A 17,551-nucleotide genomic window follows, 5' to 3' on the forward strand; every position below is an offset into this window, starting at 1 on the left:
CACACGGGAACCCACAGCCCAGGGGAGAGACAGGACACGGACAGATAATTACAGCAGGAGACAAAACACGATAAGGGCCTCGCTCTGGGTGTGAGGTGATGGGTCATTGCAGGCAGGGGAGGAGCCCAAGCACAGCCACAACCCCATACAGCTCTGTGTGTACACAGGTGACTGCAGGTCACTTAGTTTGGCTGGAGCAATGGGCGTGTGAGGACAGCAGTGAACTGGGAATGGTGTGGCTACAGAGAAGGGCTGGAGCCCAGTCCTGTGAGGCCTGGGACATCAGGCCAACGGTGACCGCTGGGGGCTTGGCAGGCTTCTTGTGGGTCTTAAGCTACCTGTTGGGGAGGCCCCACAACTGATGGGTCCACAGTCCCGCTCCTCCCTTTTAACTCAGCCCCTGACCCAGGCCTCGCCCATCCACTCCCCACCCGTGAGCCCAGGTGTCCTGGAGGCCAGGGGGCGTAAGAAGGGGTGGACGGGATGGCCCTGCCCTGCCTGCTCTCGTTTGCCCCTCCCAGCACAGGGTCACACACTGGAGGCCCGGAACTCCATCTGGCCCTCAGACCTGCTCTGTTTGACCCACACTGTGTTTTTTAAAAACATGAGCCAACGTTTAAAAATTAGGAGTTTTCGCATAAAATCCACAAGTACGTCTTCTCGCTTAAGAATGGGAGCTCAGGCGACATGGGGCCCACATGCTTCCGTGACAGCCATCAGCTGGAGCAAATTAGCAGCAACCTCTTTCAACAAGCGCGCTTTCCCCGGGGCCTCCACTCAGAGCGGCCTTCCACCCACCACGTCCCCGGGCCTCCGTGGGCATCTCTCCAGAGGGAAAGCCACAGAGCACTTGTTCCAGGCCAAGGCCTGGGCCGGGTCCAAACCCACCTATCGCTAGCCATGTGGCCTTGTCCCAGGGCCTCCAGCCGGCCAGGAGGCCTGAATATGGGGAGGGACAGTGCCTGGGCCGCAGCCGTGCTCAGGGGGAGGTGGCTGATCTTGTGTCCCCCTCCCCCCTCAGAGTGTGGAGGCCAGGTGCAGGCAGAGGTGAAGACCAAGGACCTTTACTCCCACGCCCAGTTTGGCGACAACAACTACCCTGGGGGGGTGGACTGCGCATGGGTCATCGTGGCCGAGGAGGGCTATGGCGTGGAGCTGGTGTTCCAGACCTTCGAGGTGGAGGAGGAGACCGACTGCGGCTACGACTACATGGAGCTCTTTGACGGCTACGACAGCACAGCCCCCAGACTGGGGCGCTACTGCGGCTCAGGGGTGAGACCCGCCACCCCTCTCACCCCCATGCAGAGACCCAGCGCCTCTGCAGGCGTGGGGGTCCGGCATGGGTGACAGCACCTGCCTGGCACTTTGTAGGAGCCAGAGACCTACAAAGTGGGTGGTCGCTCACAGAGGCCCGCCCCGCCCTGGGCCATCCCCACCCAGGAAACCAGGTCCTTTTTGGTCAACACAGAGGTTCCTGCAGCCTCTGGGATAGGCCCTGCCCTGACCCAAGCCTGCTCAGCACTAGTTTGGTTGGGTCTCCGAGGTAGTTTGCATCTGGAGAGGAAGATGGAGTTCCCTCTGCCCTCTGATTCCCTCGTCCCAGTCCAAAGGCAGCTGACCAGGGCCCGGAATGAGAGCAGAGGTTGGGGCAGGAGCCAGAGACCAGGACTGAGCTGAGTCGTGCTAGGCGGTCGTTCTGGCGGAGCTATAACAATACCCTCATCTCTTCCGCTGCCAGTTTCTCTTCTTGGTGAAAGGCCAGCTGGTCCCAAAGCATATTGATGCTGCTGTCCAAGCAGATACTCAATATTACTTCTTGGTCCATAAAATGGCACTTTCAGAGGCAGTGGGCAAAAGTTTGCTTGATGGGGTTTTTAACTGAGGCCACAGGAAAACCACAGAGGTGGGTTTATTTTCCTCCAGGCAGAGCTTGTGAGTTCTTTTGTTTTTTTCTTTTTCTTTTCTTTTTAATCCTCTCCTCCTTCAATGAATGCCATCTTCCCCTCGCCATTCCACACACACACACTTTTGCACATGTACTCACACTCATATGCACACTCAGACACGCCCTCCTTCCCATCACTTCCCTGGTCCCCTGCCTCTCTCATGGCCGTGCTCCAGGGCAGCCTGGGTGCCCCAGGAAGGGTTAAACTTCCCAGGAGCTGCAGGAGCTGCTGAACCCAGCATTGGCCGGTGGAATATCCCCTTAGGAGCAGAGCTTCAGCCTTTGTCAACTGGCAAGGGCTGGGCAGGGCTGGGACAGGGTGGAGAGCTGGGGAAGCAGAGGACACAGCCACAGCCCCCTTGCCTGCCTGGCTCAGCCGCTCCAGAATCCCCAGGCTACCAAGCTAGTGCCCCCTCCCCACTTGGCTCTTTGTGAGTCCCTTGATCTGACACCTTTGGGTGAGTCACACACCAAATTGGGTGTCCCCAGGTGGCTTCTTCCAAAGACTTGCATCAGGCTGGAGCAAACGGGAGGGGACCTGGGGAAGGAACCCAGTTCCGTCAGGGCTTCCTGGCATGGTTGCTGGAAATGTCCCCAGCGTTTTCGGAAATGGTCCTTTCCAAGCCTTGAGGGCCAGGGCCTCTTTGTGCTGATGCTGTGTGGGCGGCTGTCATTCTGAGGGCCTGCACACACAGGTGAGGAGGGGCTTGCAGGAGCCTAGGAAGGGGCACCACCCGGAGCTGACCAGGGCCGGCATCGGGGAAGGGCAGGAGCGTCGTGGCCGAGTCCGGGTCTGGGGGACCCAGCTGTCCTGTCTTCTCCGAGAGACAGCCGGGACAGCAACAAGGCAGCCACAAGCTGCTCCCTTTCCAAATCCCTTTCACAGCTATCCTCTTTTTGTTCCTGCCACCAGCCCTTCTAGGCTTGGAGAGCAGAGAGCTTTTGCTCCTATTTGCTTCTGAGGGAAGCCAGGCCCAGAGAGGGGCAGTGCCTTGCCTAAGACTTCACGGCTAACTAGTTAGTAGCAGCGCTGGGTGTGGAATGAAAGTGTAACTCTGAACTTAAGACAAGCTCCTCTACCCCCTGCTGCCTCCCCTCCACCAGGCACCCCATTAAACTCCTGCTCCCAAGAATCCTCCTCCTGCTTCAAGGCGCTGGGGGAATCTGGCGGAAATCGGGAGCTGCCCACCTTCCTTATAGCTGGGGAGCTCGGGGAGGGAAACAGCAGCCCAGCCCCTGGTCCTCAGTCTCATGCCCACCCCTTTCCTCTGTCAGCCTCCCGAGGAGGTGTACTCGGCGGGAGATTCTGTCCTGGTGAAATTCCACTCAGATGACACCATCACCAAAAAAGGCTTCCACCTGCGATACACCAGCACGAAGTTCCAGGACACGCTGCACAGCAGGAAGTGACCACTGCCCTCACACGGCGGGGACGGGAGGCCCGCTGCCCTCAGTCAACTGAGCCGGACAGCGGGGGCCGGGCAGAAGGCGGGACCCCGTCCCCATCCCCCAGGTGCCAGGACCTGCGGGCCAATGGTCCAGGTGAGGCAGGGCACTGGACTCCTACATGAGCCACTGCCCCACAATCCCTTCCTCCCTTGCCCCCGCCAGAAGTGAAGGGCCAGGGCCAGGGAGCCAGAGCTTTCCCTGAGACACTTGAAGTGGCCATTCCTCTCTGGGGGCCCAGCCCGGCGGGAGAGGGTCTGTCAGCGGGACCCGCCCACCTTCCCTGCCCGTCTCTACACGCTGTATTGTGTATGGCCGGTGGCATATCTTCATTGTAATGTACATTTCCCACCCCTTCTCCAACCCTGATTTGGTTTTATTTTAAGCCTCCACTTCCCCCTGTTTCCTGGGGTGTGAGTTTCCGTACATGTCCCACAGGAGCCAGGGTGGGAAGATGAAGGGGAGGGAGTGGGGCAGCAAGACAGGGCTTCTCTCAGGCCCAGTGGCTGGTCGGCCACACCAGGGCACCCCAGCCAATAAACCGAAAGTGTTACAGCCAGTATCCTGTGCCAGATGCTGTCTGGGGTATGGGGGCGGCGGGCGTGGGGTGGCTTGTCTCACTCCAGATGCGCAGGCTTGCCGTGTGTGGGGCCGGCCCACAGCCAGGACACCTGGCCTCACTGGCTGCCCTTCCTTCCGTCAATTCCAGGGCCCCAGAGGGTGGGATTCATGGTCGGGCACCCACAGATACTCCTCGCACACTTCAGCCTGCAGGCGCCCCATGTACACACACTGCCCACAGCTCTCCCACACAACTGAAGGGGTGGAACATTCTGTAAACAGGCTGATGGGTGGGGAGGGAGGAGATATGTAAAAGGGGATGGCGTGTGTCTGTCCATCCAGTGTCCATCTGGGTCTTCTGTCTCTGGGTCTGGATGTCGGGCTAGGGGAGCCCACCAGGACCCAGAACACCAGCATCAGCCAGAACAGATCCACCAGCTGGCCCCCAGTGCCTGCCCTCCTGAAGGTCGGACCCCGAGTGCTGGCCCCTCGGAGCCTTCTCTCCTCAGTGAGACAAGAGCCAGATGCTCGGCAGCCACTGAGCTAACATTCCAGCTCTGGCCCCCTCTCCCAAGGCGACCCATGGCTGTGTCTTGTCTGGCTTCTTCCTTCCTGCCATTGCCTTCTCCCTCTCCAGGCAATAGTGAGGCACAGACCTGTCTCCCCGAGGCCAGGTGGAGAGAAACTACATCCCTGCTCCTTCCCTTCAAAGGAGCCTCTCTGTACCCTTTCCCTCCATGGATCTCACAGGGAAAGAAAGCCCAGAGAGGACCCAGGTTCTCTGCCTGGACTGGCCACTCCCAGATTCCAGAGCGAGCAGGCAGCCTGCTCCAAGCCCTGGGGCTCCCTGAGAGCCTTCGGGGGACTGTAGGTCTTTTACTGGCCCCAAACTCCTTCCCATTGCAGAGGCAGATGTTGTGCCAGCTGCTGTCTGGACTACATGGGGGGACCTACCCCCAGGGAGCAATACGGCACGGTGCATCCCATATTGGTCCTTCAGGCAGAAAGCAGCAGTGGAAACCAGACACATGGCTCGTATCTGATGTGCATGCGGGACCAGCTCCCATGGTCAGGCTGCAGCCTTCTCTTCTAGTCCTGAGCGCAGGTGAGGGAGTGGGTGCTGGCCGGAGGGCCAGCGAGGTCACAGGCTGTGATGTCACGGCCACCCCTCCACCTCCTCTGACCAAGGTGCTCAGGACAGCTCAGAGGGCCGTGAACAGAATAGAAAAACCCCCAAACCATTGGAGCCGCCCAGGCATCTCATCTGGACACTTTGCCAGCAAACTTGGCCTCAGCTCCACGGCAGAATTTGTAGTCAGTGGTCACAGCTCTCCTCACCATCCCTGCAGGTTCCTCTGAAGCTCAGAGGACCACACTGCCAGTTTACAAGCCACATGTGCGAAGAGAGTCAGGATCACAGCCTCGTCCAGACTTCGGGACTGCGGCCCAAGAGAGTACCCAGTCCTCCCCCACCCAGATCAGGACCCCTGTGAACGGCAGCAGCACAGCCGGAGGCAGCTCAGGACTGACCCATGCAGCCACCCTGGGCACCCGTCCCAAGACTCCATCACCACCGTAGACTCGGACCCCTCTAACGACTCAGGGGCCCATGCTGGTGGGCCCTCCCAGTCTTCCCTGGGCCCATCTTCCCAGAGGCTGCCTCTGGGCGCTGAAGGCTGTTCAGGAGCTGGCTGCAGGCCATTGATACACATTCCAGAAGTTAATGAATGTGTTCTCCAGACCCGGCCTACGCTCACCTTCTGGCTACTTCAGGCTTCTAGACTAGATGAACTCCAGCGCAGCTGCCCAGCCGCTCAGGTGATTCCACGTCAGAGGACGGAACCCTTCCTCGTCCAACTGTCTCCAAGTCCCTGAGGTTTCCTGGGTCCTGAGTGCGTGGCCAGCAGCAGAAAAGCTAGGATGGACCTGTCCCAGACTGCGCTCCCAACCTGGTAACCCGGTTAAGATAACCACATACCCTGGAGCTCCGGACTCCTCCCTCTGGGCGCACCTCTCTAGCCCTCGGAGGACAGGACACCAGCCCCGGCCTGGCGGTCAGGAGATCTGGCTCTGCCTTGCTTTGCCCTATGACGTTGACCAACTCTCCCCTCCCCGGGCCTCTGCTCCCCAGCCTATCACCTTTCCCCAGCAACCCTTCCTGTTGGGGTCTAGTCTCCAAGAGCCAGAGGGCAGGGCCAGGCTCCTGAGGCAGCTGGGGGCTTCCAGGGCCAACTGTTGGCTCAATTGTAAAAGAAAGAAGGTTGGATGCCCTGCACTGCCCCCTCACTCCTTTTTATCCCTCCCCCTCCCCCTAACCCCACATTCTTCTCAGTAGGTCGTGAGAAGGTTATAAGCTTGAATGCAGCACAGCCAGTTTGGGGCTTCCCTGGCGGTCCAGTGGTTAAGACTCCACGCTTCCACTGCAGGGGACACGGGTTCAATCCCTGGTAGGGGAACTAAGATCCCACATGCTGCGTGGCACGGCCAAAAAAATTTTTAATAAATAAATAAAATAAAAACATAGCCGGTTTTGAATACAAGCTTTCCCATTTGGTGGCTCCGTGCCCCTTGGTGAGTCATTTAACTGCTCTGAACCTTGGTTTCTTCATCTAGATACAAAGGATGATAGCACAGTGTTTCAAGAAAGGAAGAGATAGACTTTGGAGGGAGCCTGTCACAGCGCCTGGAAAATAGGCTCTCTGTAAATGGGCCTTCTTTTCCTGTCATCTGCCGAACAATTCTCCAGTTCCTGGACGAAGCTCTTCCTATGCTAAAAGGAAACTTCTGGGTTCACCAGTTTCCAGTCGTGCATTAGGAGTTTAGCGCAGAACTACATGTGCCAGAGAGGGCAATGCTTAACCCACAGCAAGGCGGGGCTTGCGGGGCAGCGGGGGACATATTTCTGGCTAGCTGGTAGCCTTTCTGGGCACCTCCCAAGTCACACCCTGTGCTTGACTGTCCCTACATACAAAGCTGATTCTAGAATATGTGAAAAGATTTGCTGCCCCAGTTTGCAAAAATAGTAGTGCCTGACTTGGGGAGAGGAGTAAGGAGGGGAGAAGGAGGCCAGATGTTTTCCCCTGAGAGTCAGAAGGCCCACCCCCTCACTGACCAGCCTGCTTCTCCTGCTCCAGCCCCCTCCCAGCCTCACAGCCCTCCCCTCCCCCATCCCAGGAACATCTGGTTCCAATCTCTTCCAGATGCTGTGGCCAAGCTGCTTTATGGCCAATCACCTCAGCTCAGCTTCCTGAAGGCCTCCCTCCATTTCGGGGAATGGTCCCTCCTCGTCCCTTTCCTTGGGACCTTGGCCACCTCTTTTCCTAACATGGAGAAGAGATACATATCGAAGCCAAATGAAACTGTGAGGGTCCTCAGAACTGGCACCTTCCTTCCCACTTCCTTTGCGGGGGGGGCCTGTCATCCAGCCAGGATTAAAAGAAAGATGCTGTCCCAGAAGGAAAGGAATGGATAGGGAAGTATGGGTGTGTGTGTGTGTGTGTGTGTGTGTGAGTGAGGTGTGAGTGTATGAGGCTGTGCCTATATATTGGGTGTGTCTGTGTTTGTGTCTGCACAGCAAAATACCCCACTGTAACCTGGAAGTGCCCCTTGGTGGCCACCACCTCATTTTCCCTCCCTGCCTGCACTAGCTAACTCGGGGCCCCTCTGCTGGACAGTGGCAGCTGCAGCCCAAGGTTGTCCCTTACCTGGCAGCTCTCTGTGGCCGCCAAAGCTGTCCTCCATATCCAGCCCAGGGAGGCGGGGTGTGTGTGTGTGTGTGTGTGTGTGTGTGTGTGTGTGTGTGTGTGTGTTTATGCACACATAGACCTCTCTCCCTCCGCCAGGTCAGATTAGAGGGACGCAGGCCAGAAGGGACCCCGGGGCAGACTCTGGCAGATGCCCTGACCCAGCTCTATCTGACAGGTGCCTGGAGCTGCCCAGGGCTGGCCGAGTGCCAGAGAGCAGCCATCTGGAGAGAGGAAGGACGAGCGGGCTCTCTGGAGGAAACCTGTATGCAGCCCCCCCAACCCCTGCCTCAACTGGCTCCTTCGTCCCCCACTAAGGGGACCCTGAAAGCCAATCTCTCCTCCTAAGAAACCCAGAAGGGTTTTGCAAAAGGAAGATTGAAGCCTGTGCCTCTGCGGGACTCTGAAAACCCCTCAGCTGGTGCTGGGGGGTGGTCCTGCCCAGAGGTGGAAGGATGGACCCTGGAGGTCACCCCCCCATCCTTAGAATCCTGGACTCCAAATATTCCCCACTACTCCTTCAAAATAAGCTTCCTTGGCATTTTTGGCTCCACAGCCCCCCCTGGTGTTATTCGGGAACTAGGCATGGCCATGGTCAGCCAGAAGCGCTGTGGAGACCCTTGGGTGGGCCACTGTGTCTGAGACCTGCCCCGCCCGTGTCTTACTGTCCCAGGTGGTCCCTGGCATACACTGGGGAGACCGGGCAGTGAAATGGAAGGATTCTAGCTTCTGAATCAAATCCTGGGCATTGTTGCCTACTGGCTGTAAGACACGGGCAAGCCTTTTAACCTCTTTGTGCCTCAGTTTCTTCATCTGTTAAATGGGAATCATACGGTGCAGGGACATTGTGAAGACTAAAGGAGCTGATGTGTGTGAAAGCACCTGGCCGGATGCCTGGAACGTAGTAGGCCCTCAGGAAGTGGCATTTGCCCTTCAGCTTTCCTTCCTAGTGCAAGGAGGCTGTGCCCCAAGCTTTGGATGACACATGTTCATCTGGCCCTGAGCCAGGCAGTGTCAGGGAGGTGACTCTGTTTTTTCTGGAGCTTTTCCACTCCAGCAGAGGATCATTTTAATAAGTCCATAATAATAGACACAGAGGTGACTCAGATCTGCAAACGAGGAGCCCTGCTGGGGAGCGGACACTCTGGCTCTGGGGGAGGGAAATTCAGTGGCATCTGAGTCTGATGCAGTGGCAGGCTGCTGCAGTGGGAAGGGCTCCAAACAGGCGGCCTGCGGACCTCGGTTAGGCCTCCAGATTGCTACAGGTTGTCCCCTAGGAGGCCTCAGTTTCCCCATCTGCAGAGTGCATGGTAGCGCCAAATTGACCTCCAAAGTCCTTTCCAAGCTGGAGATGTGGCTCTGCTTTCGGAGCCCTGCCTCTCACAGTGAGATGTGGAACAACCTTGGAGACAGTTCCAGGTGGCCTGTCCTGGGACAGGACAGCTCTTCTGTGACTATACAGCTTGCCCACCCCACCCCTCCCAGAGCCCAAGGAGAGGCGGGGCTCTCAGGCCATGGTGGTTTATTGATGCACGTCGCAAGCACAGCACACAGGCGGGTGTGCCCCCAGCCCAGGGCAAACACGAGGCCAGGGGAGGGCAGTGGGCCTTTTCCGCTGCCCTCAGCAGAGGGGAAAGGGCCTGGGGCCCACGTCTTCTCCTCCATGCATCTCCCACAGCCCCCAGCCCTGATCCATGCCACGGAGACAGCTGGCCACACCACTCCCTGTGGTTACAGAAGAGGCAACCAGCTGTCCCATCTGCCACCCACTGAGATATGGTCTTGTTGGCCTGCTGCCCCCTTCTGTCCTTCATCGCAGAAATCCGGCTGTCACCTTGGGGGCTGCTTCCCACCACCTGACATCACCTCTGGCATCCCCCAAACAGCTGCCTGCCTTAGTTAACACCTCTCCCCGTCACGCCCACGCAGTCTGCTTGTCCCCAGGGTCCACTCTCACCACTCCCATGACCCGTACAAAAGTAGGAAAGAGGTGAAAACGTTGAGTGGCCCGGGAAAGACCTCACCAAGAACTCCCCAGGGAAGGGCCTCTCCGCCAATAGGCTAGCTTCGCGGTGGGTACCCGACAGGGCCAGTGGGCAGGGGCGCGAGGGGGGGCGGGGCAGGGAAGCCACAGTCCAGATGACACACAGGCACAGGGCAGTGGCAGCGCCGCGGCAGAGCGAGCGAGCAAGCGCGCAGCCAGGCGGGGTGCCAGGGCTCTGGGGGAACGCCCTCACTTCCAGTTCCACGCCGGGTCCCCAAGGCGTGAGGCCGCCCACTCCCGGCTGAGGAAGGGGTCCCTCCGGGTCTCAGGGGTCTCTTGCCCCCTCCTCGACCCCAGCGGCTGCCCTTGCAGACCCAGCACTCTGAGCAAGGGAGAAAGTACGCCGGGATTTACACCATCTCCAGACGGAAGAAGGGGAAACACCAGCAGCCAGGTGCCCCCGAAGCTAAGAGAAAAAGAGGGTCCTTCTCTAGAGGGCAGGTGGAGAAGGGGAGGCACAGCCCTCCCCGTGCAGGAAGAGGGTGCCTCGGGGTAAGGAGCAGGGGGCGGGGTGGGGGCGGGGATCACAGCGGTGCAGGAAACTATTTATAGAGGGAGAGGATGGGGCCTGCGGTGAGAAGCCCCCAGGCCCGACTCACGGGGAGGGGCATTCTGTGATTGGCCCTGAGCGGGAGGGGGTGGAGCTAAGGAAGAGCACGCCCACAGCTCTCGGCTCACCTCCGGAGGCAGGCAAGCTACAGGTGGGCCTTGGAAGGGAAGGCTTCCCCGGCTGAGCCCTAGGCGGCAGGTCTCCTGAGATGGAGGCCTGGGATGAGGCAAGAAACAGCAGGGCAGGGAAACCAGAGGAAAGGGGAAGTCTCTAGAAATCCACCCGCCCCCGCACTCCCCACCAACCTGCTGAGGCTAAGAAGCCTTCCCAACCCCACCAGGCATGGGTGGGCCATGCCTACCAAGGGACCACCCTCCGTTGCCTCCAGTGCCCTGGGGAAGGGAAGGGAAGAGGGAGATGGATGGCATGGAGGGAGCAGGGCGGCAAGGGAGAGAAAGCCAGCTCCCTGCACCTATGCCACCCATCACCACCCTGCCTGCCATCTCTCCCTAGCCCCCCAGCTCCCCAGAAGTCCCTAGCGGCCCACGCTGATGTTGCAGGTCTTGCAGCTGGGGTCTTTCTTGGCGTCAGCAGTGGACAGGCTCATGAGCTGGTGCCCGCTGATCTCCCCCAGGGTGCCCAGGGACAGGTCGACAGGCTCGGTGTAGATGATCTCCAGGATGAGGTCTTGGGCGTGGCGGAAGACCAGCTCCCCATCCTCCACGCTGCAGGTCAGGAACTTGTTGCAGGCAATGTCCAGGAGGGGCAGGCGGTCACGGCAGAAGCGATCCCCCAGGGAACCCTTGGGGGCCAGCACCAGGATGGCATAGTGGTAGGCCGTGTACATACAGTAGAAGTCCGCAAAGTAGAGGTTGGTGCTGGGGTTGAAAAGGCGCTGGGCAGGGATCTGGAAGCGCCAGCGGCCGTAGGGGGAGTCCTGCGGGGGCTGGCCTGTGTTGAACTCCGTGTTGCAGCTGAAGAAGACCCCGTGGAGCATGCCGCTGGTCGGGGAGCCATGGCTGCCACTGTTGTCCTTCAGGTAGGGCTGCAGCATGTTCCCGCAGTGGGTCCTGCCCACCCCGGGCGGGGAGAAAGGCCCAGGGGAAGAGAAAATGCCGTTGGTTAGCTGGACTGAGGCTTGGCTGCTATGTGTGACCGAGAAGGGTGTCAGCCCAGCTCCCAGCTCTCCCACCAGCTACCGCCTCCACCAGTCACAAATAGAACATTCCAGAATGCAAGAGAAGGGAGGGCCCGGGAGATGGGCTGATCCAGCCCACTTCTTCACGGAGGAGAGATCTGAACGCGCCACTCCCCAGCTTACAACCCTTTGATGAGACTTGCACAAAAAGCAACGCCGTAAAGATCTGGTCTTTTGGGCCCCACCTCGCAACACCCCCAAACGCACAGGTAACAGGTAACATCCTCCAGCGGGAACCCCACCCCAGGTCTTTCCTGCCTCTGTGCCTTTGCAGTCCTCTTCCCTCTGCCTGGACTGCCCCTCCCACATTTTTCCACCTGGCCTGGCAAACGTCTAATCATCCCTCAGGTGTCCCCTCCTCTCCAAAACCTTCCAGGAACAGCAAGCACTTACATTCCACAAAATTTTGACTGCCTGCTACGTGCAGGACACTGAACTTTACTCGGCAGTCACACATACTTATTATATTCCATCTGTCTGTACTGTTCCCCTGATAGACTCTGAGGTTTGCGAGAGGGGGGGACTATGCCTTTATTCATCTTTTTTTTTTTTTTCTGAGCCCCACGGCATGCAGGATCTTAGTTCCCTGACCAGGGATCGAACCCATGCCCCCAGCAGTGGTAGCACAAAGTCTTAACCACTGGACCACCAGGGAAGTCCCTATTCATCTTTATATTCTGGCACGTATGGGTGCTCTCTGTCTCTCCCTTGCTTGCTGATAGAGGAGCCCAACTGGCCGTTGTCCTCACCACTCACCTGCTGCCTCTCTTCTTTAGTACAAACACCAAAGAACCCCCCGGGGTCAGGTCAAAACGCCCCGCCCCAGCTGACTGCAGTGATAAAGACAGTAACAGGGGCAGCTTGCCCTGGCGCCCTGAGAAGGATGAAGACTTGGAGCAGTATCAGCCAGCATGGTGAGGATGGGCAGCCCCTGGTCCAGCCTCACTCTTGCCCGGTTCTGCTGGCCCTCTGGGCCTCAGGCTCCCCATTTGTAGCCTGAGGGTGTTGGATGGGATCACCAATTTTCAAACATTTTTGAAATGTTTCAAACATTCAAGCAGAACCCTTCTCTTTTATCCCCAAAGGAAATTATACACAGGCAGGCCAGAGGCAATTAAATTGAAGCCTCTCTGGTTGGGCGACAGGTGCGGGGCTCAGCAAGCCTCATCCTCTGATTTCCTCTCCAGTCCCTCGGCACCACCTTAAAGGGCGCCCTGAGATCCTTCCCCAGAGCTTCCAGGTTTCCCAGCACACAGTGTGAAGACCACAACCCTTCATATTGAGAATCCTCTCACTCTATATTCCCCTCACCACCTCCCTTGGGACCCAGGGCCTGAATTGGAGGGACAGCTGACCTGCAGCCTTAGAACCCAGTGAAAGGAACTCTCCGAAAGGAGGATCAAACCCAGGACCTCGTCCACTCATGACTGTTAGCGTGGTGCCCCCAGGCAGCCCCATCCTGAGAGCCCTCTCCTTCCCTGGAGCCTAACATCTCCCCACAGATCCAGCCTGGGTTATGGGGGTGGTGAGGACTCCAGAGGAGGGTCTGGCAACTAACACGGTGGGGGTGACGTCAGATGGCTGGGGCGGCGGGCAGATCCAGGGCAGGAAGGAGAGACCCAGCCGTACCTGGCGTGTTGGAAGTACTCCTTGTGATGGTTGCGGTAGAAGACGGAGAAGCGGAGCATGCGGCCTGCGATCTGCTCGGCCTTCTCCTGCAACTGGGCCAGGTGCTCCTTGGCATAATCTGCAAGAGTCCAGGTGGGTCAGCCGAGGGCCAAGCGGGGGATCACAACCTGCCCCACAGATCACCCACTGCATACCGTGAACGCCGGCCCACCTCTGTCGTCAGGGCGCAGGGGAGACCAGACAGTCACAGCACCTTGGACCAGTTAGGAACAGACCACCTGGCCTGGCTGGGAACATGAGCAGCTGGATGCTGTCTGTCCTTGTCACCTCTGGGCCCTATTGCCAGAGGCTCAGGGCTCTGCGTCAGAAAAGGGCAGAGGGCTGCCCAGTTATACAGTCATGTACAGCGATGGCCCCAGAGGCTATGATCCAAGACCATCCTCTTGTGAAAAGAGGACCAAGAGGCAAAAGACTGAGAGGAGACAATTTGAGGTTCTTTGGGGAGAGCCCCTCAAATCCACCAGGTAGGAGGCTGCCCACACCATCGCATGGAAGCCAGTTGTAATTTCAGGTGGAGAGTCAGGAGGAAACTGCAGAGAACCAAGGTGAATATCTAGGTAGACCAGGGTCTGGGGCATCCCTTGAGAAAGGGGGAAGATTGGAAACAGCACAGTCAAATTGGACTCCCTGGGCCAGGGCCAGAGGCTGGGGCCGTGGAGCCCAGGCAGGGCTGCTGCTAGCCTAGACAGTGCCTTTGCACAAAGTAGGAAGAGGTGCCCTTTCCTCCTTGCTGACGCAGCCCTGACCAGGGTGCTGGGTTTGACAGAAGGAGGAGGAACTGAATTGCAGCCATCCCCAGCTCCCCAGTTTGAATGACCTCCCACCACATGTAGAGTTCTGGGGTAAACCAAGAGGCTTTCCCTGCAAGGTGCAGGAGCACCTCCAGAGAGTGGCGTTTTGCAGCTGAGCTAAGAAAAAAACACCACTCAAAAGAGAAAGGCAGGTCAAGGAGACTTGGGGCACAGACTTTGGCAGAGGATGGAGTCAGCAGCCTCTGAGGCCTGGGGCTAAGGATGTTCATGCCCCTTCCTTGTGACAGAGGGAGATCTGGAGCAGTTCTCACCGTGGGCACCAAAAGAATGGAATATCATGGGGCCGATCCTGGGTCATCAGTGAGCAAGTACGCAGAAGCCCAGTATTTGTTCATGTTGGAATTTGCAAGCTAATAGTTGAGTTTGTGGGATGGTTTTCCCAGCCTAGGTGGAGGCTCAAGACAAACAAAATGTGATTGTCCTACAAAGTGTCCATCAACCAATGATCAATAAACAAAACATGGTCCATCCACACAATGGGGTGTTATTCAGCCTTAAAAAGGAAAGAAATTCTGACACATGCTGTAACATGGATGAACCTTGAGGACATTATGCTAAATGAATAAGCCAATCACAGAAGGGCGAATACTGTGTGATTCTCCTCACATGCGGTACCGAGAGTAGTCAAATTTACAGGGACAAAAAGTGGAAGGGTGGTTGCCAGGGCATGGAACGAGAGGGGAGTGGGAAGTTGTTGTTTAAGGGGCATTGTGTTTCAGTTTGGCAAGATGAAAAAGTTCTGGAGATGGATTGCACACCAATGTGAATGTACTTAACGCTGCTGGACTGAAAAATGGTTAAGATGGTAAATTTATGTTATGTGTATTTTCCCACACTTATGCTTGCCCCAAGCCAGAAAAGTAACTCCATCCCTTTCTGGAAGAGGTATTGTCAACATAATTAGCAGTGCTCGCATCTGCCTTCTGCATCAGACTGCAGGCTTTGGGGGGGCACGGGTGGGTCTCATCCATAGGTGTCTCCCCGTTGACCGAAGCACGGTGCCTGCGTACAGCAGGTGTTCCTAAGTGCGTGCTGGGTTAAGAGGAAGTCCCCTCCTGACCATCACTAAACCAGATGTGCCAAAGCAGCCGGACAGCAGGGCCTCACCCCCAGTGCAGAACTCGACCGTCTCGCTCCAGCCAGACACGAGGTACTCCCCGTCGCTCTGCTTCACGGCGGTCTGCACTGCCACACTGTACTCCGTGCGGGGGCTCAGGAACCAGTGGCCTCTCACCGTCATGGGCAGCGGCACGGCCTTGGCCACGAGCTTGGTGGGGACATCCTGAGAAATGGGGCGCGGACAGAGAGCTGAGAGTCAAATTGGGGGTCACGTCCACTCTTGGCATTCCCCCAGACCTCCCACTCCCCCAGATGGCCGCCTTCCTGCTGAGGAGAGCCAGAGCCTCAAGGATTCAATGGCTCGGTGCCCTGGCCACCATTTTCCCGCAGAAGCAAGCCGTGGCCATTGGGAAGGCCATACAGACACTCCCTGGCCTCCACCCCCTTAACCCCTGATGCCTGTTCTCTTGGGAACTGAGGAGAAAGACCACTGGGGTGGAGGCCCGCAAAGTTGAGGGCGGCAAGACCTTCTTTTCCGAGGGAGACTTCGAGAGCTCTGCACACTGCAGTGCCGTCTCCACGGCAACGGCAAATGCTGAGAAGCCAGGGAGGAAGGGAAAATATGCCTTCTTCTTTGGGGGGGAGGGTTAAGGGGGTGGTGTTGAACATTCACGTCACCGTGGCAACTGGCCTGCCAAAAGACACCCAGATTGGAGAGCCAGTTCCAAAGAGAGAGAGGGTGAGTAACCCACACGATGCAGTCGTCGTGGGAAGCAGCTCCTTCCCACCTCACTCTTCCCCCTGCCTCTCTGCCAGCTTGAGAAGATGGGAGCCTTCCTGCCACCCGCCCCCACGCCGGCTCTAACCCAGGGAAAGACATCCCAGCCAGTGCAGGACTCGCCATCCCTTTTCTAAACCCAGCAAAGAATAGGCCAGAGGGTCGGAGACAAAGAGGATCACAGGGGCCTGAGGACCAAGCAAAGGGGCACAACCCTGCCCACGGCCCGCGTTGCCCACGCGGTCAACAATAAGGCTGCTTTCTCAGTCGGGGGCTTCGTCGGACCCCTGAGACGCCATCCCCAGGTGTGACGTGTCTGTGGCCGCACCCTGGGTTTTCCCACCCCATGTGAATGTCCAGTCATGATGCCGATGATGGTGTTTGCTGTGTGCTGGGCCGAAGCCAAATACCACGCAGACAATTACCTCGATGAAGCCTCTCCCTGGCATTATTATTATTCCCTTTTTACCAGTGGAGGAGAGAGGTTAAACACCTTTCCCAAGATTACACAGTAAGAGCTGGACTGGAGTCGGGCCTCTCCGACTCCCAACTGTCCCCTCTAGGTGTTCTGTTATCCTGCCCCCTTCAAGAGCAGGGGCTCGGAGGAGGCGCTCTGGGCACCCTGCACTCACCCGGTGCTTGAACTTGTTGGAGTTCTTATTCTCTTTCTTGTTCAGGTCAATGAAGTAGTGGGTGACCCTCTCCAGGTCACTGTTCTCCATGGCCCAGGAGATGCGAAAGGAGTCACAGGTGATGTTGCTGACCTCGATGCTGTGGGGCGTGGACAGCAGCTCCATGCTCCCCACTGGTTTGGCTTCTGTGTGGACTGAGGAGAGAGGAAGACTCAACACCTCCCTCCCCGCCACGGAATCTTCTAGAATGCCTTGCTCCCAACATCACTTGCAAGGTGGAACCTTGAGGAGCCATCGATTGCACCTGCCTCATCAGATCTGATGGGAAGATTGCACGAGGAGGACTGGAGGGGTGGGGCCGAAGGTGGGCTGGGGTGGCCCCCTCGGGGGCTCTTGGCTCTCCTGGGAGGTGTCTGCAGAGCAGATGGCACCTGACAGGTGGCGGAGGCAGTGGGAATGCTTCAAACGTGGGGCAGGACAGATTTGCAGCAGATGGAGCCAAGGAGGGGGGCCCTCAGCCAGCAGGCGTGAAAAGAGAAAGGGGTGGGGTGGAGAGAGCAGTGCGAGGCGGTGGAGGAGCGGCAGGAAGCACCCACCGGGAGCAGGGTGTGAGGGTGAGGCAGGCAGGGGGCGCTGGCAGCCAAGAGGCCCAGGATGCCAGGGCTCTCGGGTTCAGGCCCCCTCCTCCCTGGGGATGACTCAGCAAGGGTCACCACAACTCGGGGCTGGGAGTACGAGTGCCACCGAGATGACGTGAATCCACTGGTGGTGGGAGGGGACAGCAGGGCCACAGTTCTCTTCCACCTGTAACATTTCAACTCTCGTTCTTTTTCTTTCAGCAGATCCTCTGTCGCTTGACTCTTACATTACTAGTTTTTACCTTTACATCTCTTGCAGGCCAACTACGTGCTAATAATTTCACAAACATCATCTCATGCAAGCCTCACAATAGGTAGGTACTATTATTATCCCCATTTTACAGATGAAGTAGCTGAGGTCGGCGGGGTGGGGGGTGGTACTAAGATGTCAAAGGTCACACAGCTGCAAAATGATTTGAACTCAGGTCTGTCTGATTCCAGGGCCCAAGCTCTTTA

General features: G+C 57.8%; 2 protein-coding genes across 3 annotated transcripts in view; one reads left to right on the plus strand and one right to left on the minus strand.

The window, feature by feature from the left end:
• The window catches only part of BMP1 (bone morphogenetic protein 1), a 40,014-nt gene extending 36,063 nt beyond the window's left edge, over window positions 1-3,951 (plus strand). For both annotated transcript variants that reach the window (XM_061200676.1, XM_061200677.1), the window contains exons 19-20: window positions 1,022-1,272; window positions 3,221-3,951. In XM_061200676.1, the coding sequence (XP_061056659.1) occupies window positions 1,022-1,272; window positions 3,221-3,355 (386 nt within the window). In that variant the 3' untranslated portion in view covers window positions 3,356-3,951. The remainder of the gene's footprint in view (window positions 1-1,021; window positions 1,273-3,220) is intronic.
• A 6,836-nt stretch (window positions 3,952-10,787) lies between these two features.
• On the minus strand, window positions 10,788-16,622 carry PHYHIP (phytanoyl-CoA 2-hydroxylase interacting protein). Its single transcript, XM_061199398.1, has 4 exons — window positions 16,458-16,622; window positions 15,096-15,270; window positions 13,117-13,234; window positions 10,788-11,359 (listed from the first exon to the last, which is right to left on the minus strand). Exons 1-4 carry the CDS (start codon window positions 16,620-16,622, stop codon window positions 10,825-10,827), a joined length of 993 nt encoding a protein of 330 aa, XP_061055381.1. The 3' UTR covers window positions 10,788-10,824.
• Window positions 16,623-17,551: the final 929 nt, after the last annotated feature.

This window comes from Eubalaena glacialis, chromosome 9 (assembly GCF_028564815.1).
Source record: "Eubalaena glacialis isolate mEubGla1 chromosome 9, mEubGla1.1.hap2.+ XY, whole genome shotgun sequence".
NCBI classification, from domain to species: domain Eukaryota; kingdom Metazoa; phylum Chordata; class Mammalia; order Artiodactyla; family Balaenidae; genus Eubalaena; species Eubalaena glacialis.